Source organism: Rhinichthys klamathensis, unplaced genomic scaffold (genome assembly GCF_029890125.1).
Source record: "Rhinichthys klamathensis goyatoka isolate OS25496 unplaced genomic scaffold, OSU_Roscu_1.1 h1tg000280l_1, whole genome shotgun sequence".
NCBI lineage: Eukaryota > Metazoa > Chordata > Actinopteri > Cypriniformes > Leuciscidae > Rhinichthys > Rhinichthys klamathensis.
Window position 1 is genome coordinate 225,829 of NW_026606799.1, and position 19,241 is coordinate 245,069.

At 37.8% G+C, this 19,241-nt stretch overlaps 3 protein-coding genes across 3 annotated transcripts; 2 read left to right on the forward strand and 1 right to left on the reverse strand.

Moving 5' to 3' along the window:
* Positions 1 to 2,658: 2,658 nt before the first annotated feature.
* On the reverse strand, positions 2,659 to 6,081 carry eif4eb (eukaryotic translation initiation factor 4eb). The gene is given in 8 exon segments (XM_056269040.1): positions 2,659 to 2,850; positions 3,102 to 3,157; positions 3,159 to 3,242; positions 3,354 to 3,467; positions 4,456 to 4,519; positions 4,641 to 4,736; positions 4,939 to 5,042; positions 5,834 to 6,081. Coding segments are annotated over 8 exon segments (651 nt in total). The 5' UTR covers positions 5,852 to 6,081; the 3' UTR covers positions 2,659 to 2,735.
* An 827-nt stretch (positions 6,082 to 6,908) lies between these two features.
* On the forward strand, positions 6,909 to 8,131 carry fam241a (family with sequence similarity 241 member A). The gene is made up of 2 exons (XM_056269041.1): positions 6,909 to 7,184; positions 7,704 to 8,131. The coding sequence occupies exons 1-2, from the start codon at positions 6,948 to 6,950 to the stop codon at positions 7,995 to 7,997; spliced, it is 531 nt and encodes a 176-aa protein (XP_056125016.1). The 5' UTR covers positions 6,909 to 6,947; the 3' UTR covers positions 7,998 to 8,131.
* A 2,243-nt stretch (positions 8,132 to 10,374) lies between these two features.
* On the forward strand, positions 10,375 to 17,312 carry LOC130102906 (alcohol dehydrogenase 1-like). The gene is made up of 9 exons (XM_056269039.1): positions 10,375 to 10,479; positions 11,322 to 11,423; positions 11,513 to 11,654; positions 13,650 to 13,737; positions 13,817 to 14,036; positions 16,138 to 16,398; positions 16,517 to 16,649; positions 16,744 to 16,882; positions 16,984 to 17,312. Exons 1-9 carry the CDS (start codon positions 10,462 to 10,464, stop codon positions 17,012 to 17,014), a joined length of 1,134 nt encoding a protein of 377 aa, XP_056125014.1. The 5' UTR covers positions 10,375 to 10,461; the 3' UTR covers positions 17,015 to 17,312.
* The last annotated feature ends 1,929 nt before the right edge of the window (positions 17,313 to 19,241 follow it).

Consider the following 19,241-nt stretch of genomic DNA (forward strand, 5'->3'; position numbering starts at 1 on the left):
GGTTTAATGTCAAAGACATATGCCTGGTGGCTCTTTTCCTCTTTAGAGCGGTTGTATAATACTCTCACTGCGCATTTTAGTCTCATCGCAGTTCAGAGGTCTTACTGTTATTAGCTTTTCCTTCATACGAGTCCTCGATGCCCTCTACTCATCTCAGAGTATGTATCTATGCACACTTAAGTATTCAGACTACATGAAAAACAGACATCTAAATTAAGATTTCAACACTGCATAACTCCATCTGCTTGAGAGCGGTAATTGGTGAGCAAACTGCGTGCTCCTCATTAGAGTTTTGTGAGGGTCACTAAGACTGATTCAAGGGTCTCTCATTAGAGATGCTAGAGGTGTGAAGTGAGGAAGCTCAAACAGCACATCAGGATGTCATCTCATTATCCTGCTGGCCAGCACCACATAAACATCCAGAAGACATCAAAATGATACTAAAAACTATTGACATCTGCAGTTTTATTAGTGACCCTGGATCCCAGCCATTAAACCTTAATACTCTTTTAACGCTATCACAAAATGAGTTTTGTTGTTAAGTTTGATTTTGTCTGGGACCCCTCCCACGTTGTTTGTTCGACTATTAAAGCATCTCTCTATCTACTGATCAAAGTATGTTGAAACGGCATTACAATCATTATGTTACAGTTAAGTCACTAAACACAAAAAGATCACCCGCAACGCAACAGAACATGCCACCAAAGTAAATGGTAACACTATAAAATAAGGTTTCGTTTTCTCTAACCAAAACTACATACCATTTAAACGTTTGGGATCATTAAGATTAAAAAAATATATATATTTAAAAATAAAATAATAAATGCATTAACTTGATCAAAGACATGCATAGTATTACAAAAGATTTCGATTGCAAATAAATGCTGATCTTTTGTGTATCACGGTTTCCACAAAAATATTAAGCCGCACAACTGTTTTCAACTTTGATAAGAATGCTTCTTGAGTAGCAAATCAGCATATTAGACTGATTTCTGAAGAAGGATCATGGAGTAATGATGCTGAAAATGCAGTTTTGCCATCACATGAATAAATTACATTTTAAAATATATTAAAGTTAAAAAGTTATTTTAAATTGTAATAATACATGAATAAATGAACATAAGAGAATTCTTTCAAAAACATTCAAAAGATCTTAAGAAAAAAACAGAACCACAAAAATGCCTGTATTGATTAACTGTCCTTGAGATGAATAGAAAATCTCAGTTTGAACACCATTTTGATTCTGAACAAAGTCCTTGCTAACAAATAATTATTTATTCTCTTTCTATGTGCCTGCAGTAACCTTTTGTACTTGCTCTAGCAGCCAGTATCAGGTGACATACTGGTTCAATATCATTCAGCACTGTTCAAAGTCTACTGCATGATACCTTAAACTTATATATGAACTCTATGAATTCAGTTAAATAGACAGATACTAATTTTGGATTCAGAAAATATTGTGGCTGTGAGCACAATCAAGCTTTGCTCTGACACTAGACTGAGTGGTGATGGGTTGTGGAATACAGTGCACTGCAAACCTCCAGACAGAAAGACTGCAACCAATGTTTAGGTCTCGGGGGAAAAAAACCTCAATGGTGATTAGGTTATTGATTGTGAGATTTCAAATCTGAATGTTAAACATGTAGAGTTCACAAAAAAAGGAAATAAATGGCACTTAATGCTAAAGTGATCTACAAAAATCTGAGTTGTTAAATTGCATCACTGTGGTGATAAATACCAAGACGCCTGGAATAAATTGAATCGATATGAATCTATTTTATTTTCAGAGCCTATTTGATAATGCTGCTATCTTTTTGAAGAGTCAAATCAAGCCAATGACATCCAGACAAGCAAAATTCTATTACAGCATTGCAATAAAGTCCCACAGTTTACTGTTCTAATAAGGAATGTAAACTTATGATGCATTGAAAACTCACAATATAAAAAACACTTCTTGAATTGCAAACCCCCAAATTTAATCATGTTAATGCTTAAAGATGGCAGCTCTATGTAGATTAGCTTGATTACATGCACTCAATGGCCAAATACCCTCTCAATAAAATGTTGAGGATTAATCTGAATAAATTAAAAATGTTTATGTTCAAAAGGCACTGAAGCAGCAAGGCTGCTGGATAAAAGAAGACAGACATTTCCTTTCCTCTGCCATTAAATAAATTGACAATTTCTTACAAAAAAAAAAAAAAAACATTAAATACTTAAATAACTCTGAACAAGACTTGCCAGGGGTAAACAGTGAATGTGATTTTTGAATACTCATTTTTTTCTTAGGGAAACTGTGTAGTGATGTGTGAATGTTTGGTGGGAACATGTGTAGTGTAGCATGGTACATGGTAATACTTATAAAATGTGTTTGAATGTAATAAGCAACACTGTTATTTTCAAACTTTGTCTGTGCTGCAATCCTCATTTGTACAAGCAGAAGCCCAGGAGTGCGCTTGCGAAGGGCTTTTGCGGAAAAATGTTGCAGTTCAGAGTCCAGTCTGTTTTTTTTGCTTTGGTTTTAAGTGGCAGAGAGAGAGAGAGAGAGAGTGGCAGAGAGAGAGAGAGAGAGAGAGAGAGAGAGAGAGAGAGAGAGAGAGAGAGAGAGAGAGAGAGAGAGAGAGAGAGAGAGAGAGAGAGAGAGAGAGAGAGAGAGAGAGAGAGAGAGAGAGAGAGAGAGAGAGAGAGAGAGAGAGAGAGAGAGAGAGAGAGAGAATTCAGGCCCTTGAAGATATTCAGACCACAAACTTGTTCTTAGTAGTGGAGCCACTCTTAGTGGCCGTGTCAGCATGAGACTGGTAGCCAATGGTCATATTCATAGGGATGCCTAACCGTTCCTTGTACACCCTCCTGCCAAACAAACACAATTACACATTTTACCAGGTTGAGTATATTATCATTTATATCAGGGGTGCCCAATCCTGTTCCTGCAGATCTAACTTCCTGCAAAGTTCAGCACTAAACGTGATCAAACACAACTGAACCAGCTAAGTAAGATCTTCAGAAGAACTTGATCATTACAGACAGGCGTGTTGGATTTGAACTCTGCAGGCATTGGGCACCCCTGATTTATATGTAGCATGAATGCATTAGAGTCTCACCCTATGTGCGTTACAGCATCTCTGTTCTCGTAATCAGATGTCCAGACAGCGATTTTTATCGCCTTTCGTTCGGATATTGACTACAGCCCCGCACACTTCATCGCTGTAGTCGTCAAAGGTCTCACCGATGAGGCACAGCAGCTGTAGGAATGACACAGGTGAGTGTTTGAGAGTCAGGGCTGTAACAGAAGCACATGAATTACTTGCGTGCATGTTGAGGGAGGTGTTCAGTGACTAACTCAGAACTCTTACAGTTTCCAACCAAAAGCGGTCCAGGTCATACTTCCTCTGCTGCTTGTTGAGAGTGATGAGCCAGCGGCCTCCTTTTTTATTCCTCTCATCCTCCCACATGGGCTCAATACCATCCTGCAACCCAAGCACAAACCAAAGTCCACAGTTATCTGGAGTATCTCGTACACTACCGCTAGAAAGCAGCAAGCAACGCTAAAGCAAAAATCTACTTTCAAAAAAAGAATAAAAGTACAAAAACAATATTTTGCAAACGCTATGCTTTCGGCAACTGACCCTTAAACTCCACCCTCCACTGGAGATCTCCACAAATAGAACAACAATCTAAAAGTGCTCATAAAAAGGTCAAAGCTGACAGATTGTAATTATTTGTGACACTGCAAAGCATTTTATTTGTTTTTGTTTTCTTTAAAAAATTACAGAATAACAAATTATAAGAATCTATGTAAAGAAAAAAAGATAATTAAGTAACGTTAACTTGCACAGCATAAACTGCTCAACGTTTATTTTAAGATTTGGATTTCACTATATTTTTGGATTGCGTCTGTAAAGTCAATCCAAACACTTGACTTAATCAAGTCATTGACTTCAAGTTATAAAAGAACAGCTCATCAGATAATTTGACAGATGGCAACAGATACTCAGTACGATTGGTCAGTAATATTTTGCTGCGGCTTAGCAATGGGTCAATTAGTTCTTGAAGTCTTGATAATGTGTTTGTATATATTGGGTAACATTTCACAGAGCTTTAATTTAAAGCTGATGATAGGGACGTAAACGTAGGGACGCAACATGGGCTGCCAAATGATCGCATGGTGTCACCACCGTGCGACACACACCCGGGTCTGATCAACCCGTGGTGGGCGTCTTGTGATAAGTGGCCGAAACACCCAATTAGGTCGGGCACACAACTGAGGATGTGTCGCACTGGTGGCATCGTGAGTTCTGTGCCAAAGTTCACCCCACCCAAGATGACATCCCCATTCAATTGTTGTGCTGAAAGTTAGGGATATTTACCAACCAGTCCTAGTAAGAATCATTAATTTTTTTTTACTTTTGGGTGAATTATCCCATAAATTACATAGCAGTTATGAGGGAAGCCTACCTTGAAAAGAGAATAGTCACATCCTGACATCAAATAACTGGAGAGCTGAATGTGGTTATAAAGCCTATAAAGAAGAGATTCATAAAGTAAATTAAACTGGTCAAGTAATTGGGGGGGGGGGGGGGGGGGGGGGGGGACTGAAATGTAGGCTATGCTTATCTCTTGGTACAAAAACGAAGTCTTACGCCCAAAAATCCTCTACTGTGTCAAATTTGGAGATCAGTCTGAGATTGGCCTGCCATGTTTTGCTCTTGTCATTTTTGAAGAACCATAAAGACCATCTTTAGGGGAAAAACATAAATAACATCAACAACATTTTTACAGAATCTAGAAATCTAAACAATACTCTTAAAGTATAAAATTATACAGAGGAAATGTGTAATTTGTATATATTAAAAACTAAAAAATATACTTAGGAACTAGCGTTTTATTGGAAATAACATTATGTGTGTCCCTAAAAACAAGTGCATTCATTCACTCAACCTGTTCTGTAGAGGATGTTTGATGTAGCTCTCAGGGCTGACAATCTCCTGATTGGTCTCTTCGGAGTTCTCCTCTTCACTCTTGCAAGAATTTGAGTTTATTTCCTGGGCAGGAAAATTTTAAAGATTAGTTTTTTTTTTTACCTAATACATTCAAGTTCACATCAAAGCAGCCAGTGTGAACACACAACTGTTGGACTTACTGTAGACAACAATCATTTATTTTCCATTATTTAAATTAAATAAAGCATAGAGAACAAAATTGATTCAACACCTGAGACCAATGCAATACCTGGTACTTTAATGTAATTGTGTTGTATCTGCTGCAAGTCTGAGGACTGTAGTCACTGTTAGTTTTTCTTAAACTTAATTTAATCAAACCTGAGCTGTGTGAGAGAACTAGAAGTGTTCACAGTCATTCATTACTGTCATTCATTCAGATTTTAACAGCTGTGAATAAACTGTGGTTTGACACCGCTTTCATGGTTTGATCCAGCATGGTGTCGTTACAATACAATTCACTTCACTTCACTTTCCTCATTCGCTGTCTTAGTTTTTGACAGCTGTGCTGTGACGGGTTCGCTTTCTTCCAGAAAGAAAATTAAACAAGTTTCAAATTGTGGCTACATGCATAAAGGGTAGTAGTGACGAACAGACATCTGGAAAAGCAATTAAATCCCTTACGTGACTGGAACAAGCCTTGTCAACTTTCAGCCAAACTTTAAGCCATACATTCAAACAAGCCGAAAAACTTTTTAAAAGTTTACAGAGGATGAAATTTAAACGTCAGTTTAGCCTAAAACTAAGTAACTTATTGTTAAATGAAGGCCGTTTTGTAGTTTAGCGTGAAAAGATAGGAAAGTGTAAAATAATATTTGTGAAGTTTATTCACTTACCGGCTCCACCGTCGCCATTTTAAGTGAGTCGTTCACATCACAGGCCTCATAAGGGACGTTCACGCTTCACTTCAGTGCTTCGCTATGATTGGCTGTCACGGTACTAAGAGCGAATCACAGGCTGTGTCTCAAAAAAACGTAACGAGACGCCTACCAAAAACAATTCGAACACGATTTGGCTATGTGAATGAATCATTCTTTTGAATCGGTTCTTGAAAGTGAATTGATAGAGCCAGTTCACAAACGTTCACGAATCACAGTTCTCAAATAATCGCCTCATTTGTACGTATAAATAACATAAGACGTGCCTGAGATGTTGATTCCCCCCTCCCCCTCCATATTATATGAATAAATCACAGACTGTATCTGGAAAAGTATACGGTTTAACAGGAATAGTGTGTGTGTGTGTGTGTGTGTGTGTGTGTGTGTGTGTGTGTGTGTGTGTGTGTGTGTGTGTGTGTGTGTTTGTTTGTGTGTGTGTTTGTGTGTGTGTTTGTGCGTGTGTGTAAAATAAGCCAAGTGAAGGTAAAATGTAAATGCAAATTATATTTAGCTTTAGTTGACTTGTTTTTATGAGCTGAATCAGAGCTGCCATGAAGTAAACTGAAATTACAATAAACATAATTGTTCATAAAATTGAAACAGTACACAGACATATGAAACGATATATGAATTCACTGGAGAGGTTTGAGTGTGACAGACCAAAATGTGATTTTGATTTACGCGTGACGTAAAAGGGCAGCCGAATCGTTCTCAGTCGGTTTAAATGAGCTGTTCGAAAGAACCGACTGTCGGAAATGACGCCCCCAAATTTTGTCTACGTAGTTGGCTTGCTAGGTTTTGACCATGGTTTTGACACACAGCCTGCACTTCAATAACAGTATATATTTCTACTGCGGATTTATTAATGAATAATTATACTATGAAACAGGCTAGACCTTAAAAAAAAAAAAAAAAATGTAGGCTATTACACACATCTACATAATGGTCATTATGTCTAATCCATTGTTTTTGTCATTATAAAGGTTATAACAAACATAATACAACAATTCCCGCTATGTAGGATGATAAATCTTTTATTATGACTGCACCGTGATTGTCTAATGACGTCAGGATGTACTTTCTGTTGACAGCAAAGACCGGAAGTATCGCCAGCAGCCTTCTGGTTCTCAGCCCCTCGGCCCTATCTCAGGTCAGCATTAATCTTTCTGTTTTTAGGAATATGTCAAGTACTAATCGGATAGTAAATGATACGGAGGTACGTCATCGTGATGTCTTATGCGGGACGCGAGATCGAAGCGGGTGTCATTGCCAACGCGAGCGTGCTGTTAGACCCACACACAGCGAACAGGTACGTTAAGACTGTCAGATCTCTTACAGCTCTAACAATTTTGCATTTAAATATAATAATACATTTTTTAGACTTGCATGTGTGTATTTATCTTCCTTCCTTTCACTTTTTACTCGGAAATGGCGGAATATTCTGTTATCTGTAACTTAAGACATTGCCCTGCCTCTCCCTTTCTTTATCAGCAGCTTTCCCACATCATACCCCACAGCCTGCTCTATGAGTAGTTGGAATGTCACATTAATTAGGTATAACATAAGGCATTCAGTCTAATCTGTTAAGCATAAACTATATCTCTTTTTTAGCTTACTATAGCTAAATAATAAACCTAAGTAGACCAACTTGTTTTTTTGTTTTTTTGCCTGCCTATATATAGCTTGAGTACATACAAACATTTAAACACTCCACAGACACTCTCACGCATGGTTATGTGGTGTCATCTTACACAGTATTTTCCACTTTCTGCTTTGTGTTACTTAAAAAACATTGTATAATTTAGTCAAACTCTGTCTTTGCTCTCAGAATGACCTACGGGGAAGAGAAAGACCACGTGAAGCCTCTGCAGCAGAGCCACGGGCAGCAGAAGGACCTGCGCCAGAGGTTCCATTGGTGGACGACTGTGAAAAGATGGGCACTCTGTTCGGGGAGCTCAATAAGTGTCTGAGGGGTCTTGGTTTCACCCAGCTTTACTTTGGAGAGAAGATTGTGGAGCCTGTGGTCGTGCTGGTCTTTTGGTTGCTGCTCTGGTTTCTTGGTATCCAAGCCCTCGGCCTTGTGGGAACTCTATGCATCGTTATCATTTATATTCAGAAATAACAGATGTTAAGTGACTGACGGACGGACAGATGAAGGTGCATTTTCCACTCACAGCCTGTGCCAGTGAAAGAGAGGAGAGACTTCTTTCTACAAAAAATGAGCTTCGTGAATGTCATTTGAACGTATTACCCAAACCGTATACTTGGATCTGTGCCGTTTGCCTTCTTTTTATGTGGGTATGTTCAAGAGGGTAAGTTATTAAAGATAATCAGAGGATTTACTTAATCTACAGGAATGATTCCTCCAGTGTGAGCGCAGGTGTGAACTGTGTATTATCTATGATAGGTATTTGTGAAAAGCATGCTTCCCTTAAATATTTGCATAAACAAAATGGGTGCATATTGATATGCTGACTATCATTAGTTTTAAAGTAAAGTTCAGGAAAAAGAGCATAAATATAACCGGATTCTAATGACAGTTGTACATGCAAGTTATATGGTCATTAAAATGACCATGGTACTGTTGTGGAATGTATTACTCTTATTTGCCCAGGTGTCAGTCCTGCATTCTCTGCAATTGCACTAGAGGGCAACCTTCCTCATCTTCCCCTTAACATGTCTTGGGAAATATACCAGGGAATAATAATCCTTCTGTTAACTTGAATGTGTCATTACTACTGCATGTGAAATGTTCTGGGGCTGCTGGGACATTTTTGTGTTTCCTCTGACAGTATGATTTAAATCAAATGCTCCAAAAAGTCTTAGCAGAGGAAGACTCTGTATTAAAAGACCTACGTTATGCACTGTATAATCCTATTGGGTATTCTTATTAGTTGAATTTACTTTAATCTGCTCATGTTCATTAAAAAAAATCATGTTACAATATCTGTATCAATGAAATCAAAGGATAATTTCATAACTGTAAAATATTTAGTATGCAAGTTTTGCAACAATAGAATGTTTTGTATTACCCATATTCAGGAACAGAAGAATGACAATGCCAGTTTTTATTGCACTTATGTGTTTTCTTACATTTTAAGATTATTGAATGAACTCTAACTTTTTAAGCAAAGCTAAGCTGCTCTTTATGTAACTGTGAATATCTTTGCAAGATGACATCATTTCATATTCCTGAAAATCATGTTTGAATATGATTATTTTTGGTACTGATTAAAAAAAACTTTGGTTTGTATGTAATATTACAATTCATAATTGCTGATACAATGCCAACACTTTGCTTTTATGTATCTGATTCTTTTCAGTGTTAATCAGCATCTTCTGTGCCATAATTTAATTTCACCCACGTATCATTTACTGTATGCCACGATGCTGTATTTTTGGATGGTGGTGGGTTGTGATGAATACTTTGATTAATTAATTGGAAATAATTGGTTTTTATATTTCACATCTTTCTGCAATGTATGGGAGCTTTAAAACTGGGTTATCATAATAAAAATTATCACGGTTTAAAATAATTTGTTTTATTGCTTTTTCCCAATGCAATCTACAAAATCTATCTGGGCTGTGCATCCCAAAAGCACAAACAGTACATTGCTTTTGGGAAGACCTGAATTTGAAGCGAGAAGCTTAGAAATCTTTAGAACTTAAGCAAATATTAATTGAAAAGCATCAAAAACTTTTGAACAGGATGAAGATGTCCACATTTTTTTCATTTAGTACTGCCCTTTGGAAGCAACAGAGGTTTCCCGGATGACAAAATAAGTACAATTTACCATGATCTTCAAATTCACAAAGTTTTCACCCCCTGCTCTTAATGCATCGTGTTTCATACTGGAGCATCAGTAAATGTTTGAACTTTTTTTTAATAGTTGTGTTTGAGTCCCACAATTGTCCTCGGTGTGAAAAGATGGATCTCAAGATCATATTCACTACTGGAAAGGGTTCAAATATGCAAAAGATGCTGGAAAACTGAAGAATTTGCAGGACCTGAAGAATTGTATATTTCTGAAGGACATTGAGCAGTTTAACTTCTCAGGACAAACAAGGAACTCAAGAACAAAAACAGTTGTGGTGTGGATCATGCACGTAATGACACAGTTTTAAGAATCAAGGGTATTTAAACTTTTTAATGGGACTAAATGTAAACATCCTTTGTGTAAAATATCTCATTCAGGACAGTACTAAATAAAAAATAACATGCATTTTGAATATGATCCCTCTTATTTTGTTATTGATATTTCACTGGTTTTGGCCATACTTCTGTTAGACTGTTGTTAGTGTCCTGTACCCACTAGTAAAAAAATATCACAAATTATATCTGGTGTCTGAATAATTTTTGGTTTGACTGTATGTATATATAGTTAATAATATGTTAATTTTAGTTCAGTAAAAGAGAGAGAGAGAGAGAGAGAGAGAGAGAGAGAGAGAGAGAGAGAGAGAGAGAAAGAGGGAGAGCAAGGGAGAGAGAGAGAGAGAGAGAAATTGCTTCATCCAGAATATAAGAGCGAGGGCCAAAGATTCTCTGTCTCTCTTTGCATTCATCTCAGTAACGACTACATTGGGAAATGGCCACTGCAGGAAAGGTTCGTAAACATGTCTTTTAATTTCTTTTCATTTGTGCTGCAGAGAAGTTAATGCATTTTTTATATGACTTCAGTCCCTTTACCTTTACGCTCATTTCCATTGACCTATTGATGAGGAAAAATTTACAATGCAAATACATCTGCAAATAAGATTCTATTTGATCAATTTAATGCCAAAGTTTTGATAAGACTCTCATAAGACTGTTGTTGATGCTTTAAGCCAGGCTTAAGCCCAAAACTGGCTAAAATATGTAAGATCAATGCATACAATTCACATACAATATAAAACTTGTGTATATGATATGCTGCGATGCAATATTGATTTGCTGCATTGCTAATAATAATAATAATAATAATACTGAGTATATAAAGAATATATATATATATATATATAATATTATATATATATATATATATATATAAGAGATGTAGATGTCACATGTAAAAATAAGGTGACAAATGTACATATAACCAATGTACATATTTCCAAATACTTTTAAAAAAGAATGTTTTTTTTCTTCTTCTTCTGGATTTTATTGGTCCTTCTGCCAGTTTTCTGTCAAATGGAAACTATAGTAAACCATGATAAAACTACAAAATGTGCTCTGGCAATTTCATTGGGTTAATATTTATCTGCTATTGTGAAATCACAGATATTTGTGGCTCTAAAAACAGATGTTTCATGTTTCCATTGGCTTCAGCCAAACAGCTGGACAACCTCCAACTACGGTTAGAGAGTGTAGATCATGCAAGCGCTCAAGTTCAGCAGTTATATAAACATCAGTAGTCAACCATTAAATATCTATAAAACATGCTGAACCGATCTCTTCTTTCTGCCAAAGGTGATCAAATGTCGGGCTGCCGTTGCCTGGGAGCCCAATGCTCTCCTGATGATGGAGGAAATAGAAGTCGCCCCACCTCAAGAAGGAGAAATACGAATCAAGGTGGGAAATGCCCCATGCAAGTTGTAAAATCAGATAATACTGTGATATTGTTAACTTATTGATTAAAAAGTTTTTCTCCTGTCTTGAAGGTTGTAGCTACAGGTGTGTGTCACACTGACCTCTACCACCTGTTTGAAGGGAAGGACAAGCGAGGTTTTCCCACTGTCTTGGGACATGAGGGCGCTGGTGTGGTGGAGAGTGTTGGACCTGGAGTCACTGATTTCAAACCAGGTCATTAACTAAAACGACATTTTAACAATGCCTTTCCATGTATTTATTTCTCCTTTAAAGTCACCATGAAATCAAAATTGACAATGCTTATTTTTTTATAGAACGTTGCATTTATTATAAATGATTTATCCGTGCACACCATTATTATAATTTTTTTTAAATGCATAGGCCTATGCACTCTTCATGACGTCTGTCTCGGCGGAGGGTGGCACTAAATTATCCTCCACAACTGACTGCAAACATTCAGATCTGCCTTTATTTAGGTAGTAACATTTACTTCCTACAATCTAATCAGTTGGATCAGGACAAAATCCAGTCTCGCCCTATACATTTTTTCTCATTCCAGAAGCCGTTCACTTGGTTATAGGCTACGTCACATTAGGGAAGAAAAGACTATCGCAACTTCCGTTTTATGTTAGTGATAGTTTACTCAAAATGAAACATCTGTGCCATAATTTAATCACCCTCATTCTGATTTGAATCTTTTCAATGAATCGGTTCATCTGGTTCGCAAACCCATCGAGGGCCCTGTCCCAAATGGAACCCTAAGCACTCGCGGTCTTCCTCTGAGTCCGCAATTTCGCGACGTAACGCCGCTTTGAATGTCGGGAAGAAGTCTGCTGTGGAGTCCGCATCAGCGCGGGCTCGGCAAAAGTGCGCATCAAGGGCGCAAATCGACCGCAGAGGGGGCGCTCGCGAGCACCCTTCTGAGATCTAAAAATGACAAATGGGACACACTGCGGTCTCACGGACTTAACGGACACGCGCACACGGCAGCCATTGTAAGTCCACAAGACCGAAAGTGCACATGAAGTGTGCCATTTGGGATTGGGCCTAACTGATTTGTTCATGAATGAAATGGGTGCGTCTCAATCAGCTAGTGTAGTAGTCAGGGCACTGATCAGGGAATCGGACATTTTAAGGGCTGTCACAATCACAAAATCCTTCCAGTGCACTGAAACTCCCTAAAAAGTCCCACAATGCACCGTGAAAACCAGGGAGTATCGATGATCATTACCCTTGGCCCTGTCCCAAATGGCGCACTTCATGCGGACTTTCGGTCTCGTGGACTTAAATTGCGCGTGCTCGCCGAGTCTACGAGTCCGTAGGCCGTCCCATTTTGCATTTTAACGTTCTGAAGTGTGCTCAGCAGCGCCCCCTTTGTACCATTGAACCGCATAGATGCAGGCTCCACGCACTTTAACTACCCAGGAATCCTTGCGAAAGGCCAATCAGACAACGGATGGGAGGAGATTTCACTCACGGACAATTGTTAACATGGCTGAGAAGAAAATATTTAAGTGTAATTATCATTACGGTTTTTATGACAAGTTTATACAAACATTATGGTCATCGACCAGTGGTTGATGTCTCAAACATAGGGTAATAATAGCGAGCTGAATAATACGATCGCATTATGATTCATTAAATAAATAGAACAGAATGTCAGGGCTTTACTGAGTCATATGTAAACACAACAACAATAGGCAGCATATTACCCCGAACCTGTAGCTCCTGTCCATAACAACAATCAGACCGTCTTCCTGTTTCCGGCGTGACGATCGAGTCTGTCCCAAAAATACCTCTCAATGCGCCCTCGCGGACTCGCGCTAAGGGCCCTATAGGTCTGCACTACATGACGTCACCGAAGTGTGGACTCTGAGGAAGTCCACAAGTCCGGAGTGTGCCATTTGGGACAGGGCCCTTAAGTTCTGAAGCACGACACATAAATCACGTGAGCCAACTCAATACACCTAATGACGCGGTATGTCTTGAAAAAAAAAACCTTAGGCTTATTTAATTACATTTCAGCATAAACATACATAGGTCATTTGGGACAGACTCGATCGTCACGCCAGAAACAGGAAGACGGTCTGATTGTTGTTATGGACAGGAGCTACAGGTTCGGGGAAATACCTATAAGCTAGGGAGCTGATTGAGATGCATTCTTTATGCAAGTAAAATAAATTAATACATCTGTATTGTGTTGAACAGGTGATAAGGTCATTCCACTCTTCATCTCTCAGTGTGGAGAATGCAGATTCTGCAAGTGCCCAAAAACAAACCTGTGTGATCGCAGCTGGTGAGAAACAAACACAAAACAACGTTTTACATATACTCAATTTCTTGCTTTTTAGATTAGATTTTTTCTTCTCTGGCAGGACAAGTAATTATCATAACATCATGTCTGATCCCACAACACGTTTTACTTGCCGTGGTCAGCCCATCTTGCAGTTCATGGGCACCAGTACCTTCTCTGAGTACACCGTCATGAACCAGATAGCTGTGGCAAAGATTCATGATGATGCTCCACTCGACCGCGTGTGTCTGCTCGGCTGTGGCATCGCTACTGGTTATGGAGCTGCTGTCAACACAGCTGGGGTGAGTATAGATGTTGTGTGTATTCAAGAAGTGTTTGGATACTTAAGCCATATTTTACTGAATGTCTTTGCTTTACAAAATGTTGAATTCAAGGGTCATTCATTTTAAAGAAAAAGAGCACAAGCATACTTTAAGAAAAATGCTAAATGGACTGCATTTATATAGCGCTTTCACAGACCCAATGGCCACCAAAGCGCTTTACATTTTGCCTCACATTCACCCATTCATACACCGATGGCGGTGTCAGCCATGCAAGGCGCCATCCAGCTCGTCGGGAGCAGCTGGGGTTAGGTGTCTTGCGCATGGACACCTCGACACTTGGTCAGGTGGAACCGGGGAATGAACCACCAACCTTGCGGTTTGTAGACAACCTACATGAACCATTGAGCCACTGCCGCCCATAATTATAAAGACAAACATTAAAAGTTAATGTTAGCTGTGATGATAAGATCTTTATTTTATACAACTGCAGTTAATATTGAGTAATTTAGGACTGGTTTCACAGACAGGGATTAGATTAAGATTAGATTAATAAAAAAAAAAACATTACTGGTTTGCATCTTGAGAGAAAATAATGGCAGTGACATATTTTAAGATATGTCAGTGGAAGTTGCTTTCAGTTAAAACAGATCAAACATGCATTTTAGTCTGGGACTAGGCTGAACCATCATCTGTAAAACCAGGGGTTGTAGATTTTAAACACAAGATTAAAATATTTACTTTAGATTTTAAGTTAATATTTCAATAATTTAACAACATAAAGAGCAAGGTTCTCTGATGTCTGTTAATGATCACATGATATGCAGGTAAACCGATAAAATACTTAATTTTTTAGTGTTTTCAGTGAAGTGTTTTATTTTGAATGTTTTTATTTCAAAATTATTTATTGTAATTTTCATTTTAATTATTTAATAAATAATTAACAGTTCATTAACTCACAAACCCGCATGCGCTCGCTAATGTCAGTGTATTACAGAATGAATCAGTGTGTTGGTTAAGTGAATCATTCAATGGCTCATTCATAAATAGCTCATTGGATGCGCCCTCTTGTCGGCTGCATAAATGAACTCTTTATCTTCAACACTATAAATAAAATATAGGTAGATCTAAATCCAGATGATCACTTGAATCATCATATTGCCCAGCCCTAAAACTTTTTAAAGCAATAAGGCATTAAAGACATAACATTGTCTTTCTGTTAAGCTGCTTGGAAAAGATGAGTATTGTGAAGAGCTAATAAATTTGACTTGACGCTTGGTTTTACTTCAAGTCAAGTCAAGTCAAGTCATCTTCATTTATATAGCGCTTTTAACAATGAATTGTTTCAAAGCAGCTTTACAGAGATAAACATATAATTTAAGGTAACAGATTGTTTTGGCGTTATAGCGGTTCTTGAATAATGTTACTTCCAGCTAAAGTTAACTTTGATTGATTCACCTCCGTCGAAATGATCAGACTTTAAACGCGAACCTGTGATTAACGCTGACGGCGTTCACATGCTCATTCAGAATTCTATAGTTATGTGCTTTTTAAAATATGTGCGCAGGTTTGTAATTCATACAACCCAGCCTAAACAAACTACTTTTCTTGCCTATAAATTTTGATACAGAATTTTGTTTTATTTTATCACTTCGGGGTACGCGAGCCGGAATTCACAGCGCTTTATCTGTAGAGTGGGAAAGGGATCCTCCATAGGGAGAGGATATTGGATACTTCAGCACTGCATTGTCATCGGGTCCAGGCGAATATTCAAGAAGGGATAACACTGACGAGAGCATTCTGGTGTATATTCTGGTTGTTTCAATATATTTTGTAGAGACTTTTAAAGTCAGAGCTGTAAACTGAATCTATTTAATCTGTTAACTGAATTGATCTAAACTTGCTTTTCTTAAATTGTTAAATCCAAAAAGGATTTGGACATTTTCTGTATACATATTTGCACATAAAACAAGTTTGTTGATGCTAGTTTGTTTATCATCTAATGCAAATAAATTCATACATTTTAAGAGTGACTAAAGTGTCCAAATCAATTTTGTGGCTTGAATAGTAAGGTGAATGTTGAGGTGCATTACAATAGTGATTTGTTTGTGTTTGTGTGAAGGTTACACCAGGCTCTGTGTGTGCAGTGTTTGGACTGGGTGCAGTAGGTCTGGCTGCCGTCATGGGCTGTAAAAACGCCGGAGCCTCTCGCATCTTTGCTGTGGATATTAATGAACAGAAGTTTGAGAAGGCAAAGGTCTTTGGTGCCACCGATTTTCTGAATCCAAAAGCATATAATAAACCAATCTCTGAAGTACTGGCAGAAATGACCAATGGAGGAGTGGACTTCTCACTCGAGTGTGTGGGAAACACTGAAGTAATGGTAAGACCTCACTGACATGTACTCTACAATATGAAAAAAGCTGAATTTATTTACTTATTTAAAAGCTTTCAGAACTTGCAATCTTTCTGTGTGTGAATTAATGCGTCTTTGACCTCAGAGGAGCGCACTGGAGTCGTGTGTTAAAGGTTGGGGTGTGAGTGTTATGGTTGGATGGACTGATGTGAAGGACTTTTCTGCACGACCAATTCAGCTCATATCTGGAAAAACCTGGAAAGGATCTCTGTTTGGTGGTAAGCAGGCTGTCAATTAATGCTTTCTATGGCTTTCAGTGAAGGAAATTGACATGCCTGTGCATTCAGCACATTCATTTTTGTTTATGTAAAGGTTTTAAGAGCAAGGACTCTGTTCCAAAACTGGTTCAAGACTACATGTCCGGCAAAATAAAGCTTGACGAGTTTATAACAAACAAAATGAGTCTGGAGCAGGTCAACGATGCCATCAACCTCATGAAGACTGGAGAATGGTACATTATTTACTCTCATCTTTCTGTGTCTGAGCCTGAGGTTAATATTGGAAAAAACATTTGTATAAACATAGAACTAACATTTGTTTTCTATCTTACAGCATTCGGTCCATCTTGAATATATCCAAATGAGAAGCAAATTATCTTCACCCAATCATATTCTAGGCCATGGTTATATTCCCTTCATTCTCTTCTCACTCTTTGCAGTATTTGAGTAACAGCTGGGTAACCAGCTTCAAGAAAGAGCTTCAAGGATTCTCTTAAATAGCATTTTCCAGCCCTCAGCTTTATGAAGTGAGTCACAAGTGCATGTAAACGTTAATGTTTAGCATCATAAACTTCTATTCATCTGCAAGGCAAAATAGTTCTGAGAAGTTTTGCAAGAAAATGTTATCTGTGGCAAATAAACAAGAGAAAAGCATGTAAATCATTTCAAATGGTTTTGTATTACCAATTTATGATGCCGTCAAAATAGTTTATTTCTCTCCTCTAAGCCAGACTCTCCAGCATTTGTCTTGCTTACATAATAATCATGGGAATGTTGGGAAGCACCAAAACATTTGCAGCTGCACCCTGCAGCTTGAACTCATAACCTGCCAAACTGATCCAAACACTGATACACATGTTAAATACTTTACAACATGTCTTTCTCAAATGTTTTTTTCATATCTGTCTGTCTTGGGTGGTCAATTCAGTGTCAGCTTGTAGAAACCATTTTTCCAGACTCTTCTAAAAATGTTTAAGACAAATTGATGGAAATAGATTACTCAGATCTTATGCAGATATGCTCAATAATCATACTGAAACTATTTCTGAAAGGTTTAGATAAAACTAAAGGTATGAACCTAAAGTTAAATTATGTGAAAACCATCAGCAATAATTCAATACACGAACTGCTTGGACGACACTAGAAATGTTTTTCAGCTGCTTTTGACTATACTTAATCTGACATTTTATGACTTCAATCCTTTTTTATTTCTTTGTGATAATTGCCGGAGATTCACCCTTCATTTTAAATGGTTATATAAGTAAAATAAAGGAGAAAATATACTTTAATTCAGCTTGCAAACTGAAATGTATCTGCATCAAACCAGCAAGTTTGCAACTGCTTTTGAGGCTTTTACATTGCTTTGTAAGTGCCAATGATCAGAAAATAATTAAACCATTTGTACTCAGGCACATTCTCACTCAAAGATCAATTTAATTGAACCTTATGAACACTGGAAGAACTTCATGAAAAACATTTGTACAATGTTCAATAACGTTACAAGGCACTCTTTCAGCACTGAAGAGTTTTCATATATCAATCATAATTTGATAAGATTAAAGAATTAAAGAAAAAGAATTTGTACCAAACAAACACAGTATTGAGTCAGGCAGACAAACATACTGAAGCAAACTGAGACAGCAAACCTCACACAGCCGACACGTTTGATACTTTTAAGGTGATTCATTTGTGGACCCTCTGAGCAAATGCATCTGTTTTCACATACCGTATTAATAGACATTTAAAAATTCCACAAGAACTGTATCAAAGATACACAGCTGAAAGGTTTGTTCTCTATACTGTACAAACAGGAATTTGCATTTCCTCCATCCTGTGAATAATTTGATGTGTATTTACCAAAAATAGAACTAAACAATCAAACAAACAAATAAGGCCAGCCCAGGAGAGAAAAAAGTAGCGCATTGTAACAATGTTTCTAGTTACACAATAGGCTATTGTAACACATTGCTTTGAAAACTTTCCCCAACACTGCTTTTTCACCACATAAAGACGTTTGATAAAACAAGGACAGTGCAAGCATGATGAGTGTTTGCAATCTCTGCAGGTCTGATTACATCACATTGTGCAATGCTCGTATCATTCAGAATGTGTCTTTTTGACAGGATGTTACTCACAGTTTTTGAACGCATTGACCACAGTAGCTTCGTGCCACAGAGAAACCATTAGCCTGGGCAAGTTTCTGGATGATGTTCCCTAGGCTAATATACCAGATACCAGGCTTCGCTAGACACAAGACAGTCAGCAACAACAAACCACCTCAGATCACAACACAGACATCCCGCTGTGCAAGTCTGCCCTCTAAAGGTCATTAGTGTGTACATCACATCAGAATGTACTGTAGTATACTGTATTAGTGTACACCAGAAAGGTCTTCAACACTGCTGCTGGCTGGGGATCCAGGGTGTGACTCAATCAGCTCCCATAGCTTCCAAGGTTGTGAATCAGTTTATTAAAAAAGAAAATGCGGGCACTGGAAAGGTCATTAAAGACACTGGCTCACTACACATTGGGACATTGATGACTATTTCACTACTGCTATTTGTTATTTGTAAAGTACATTATGATAAATAC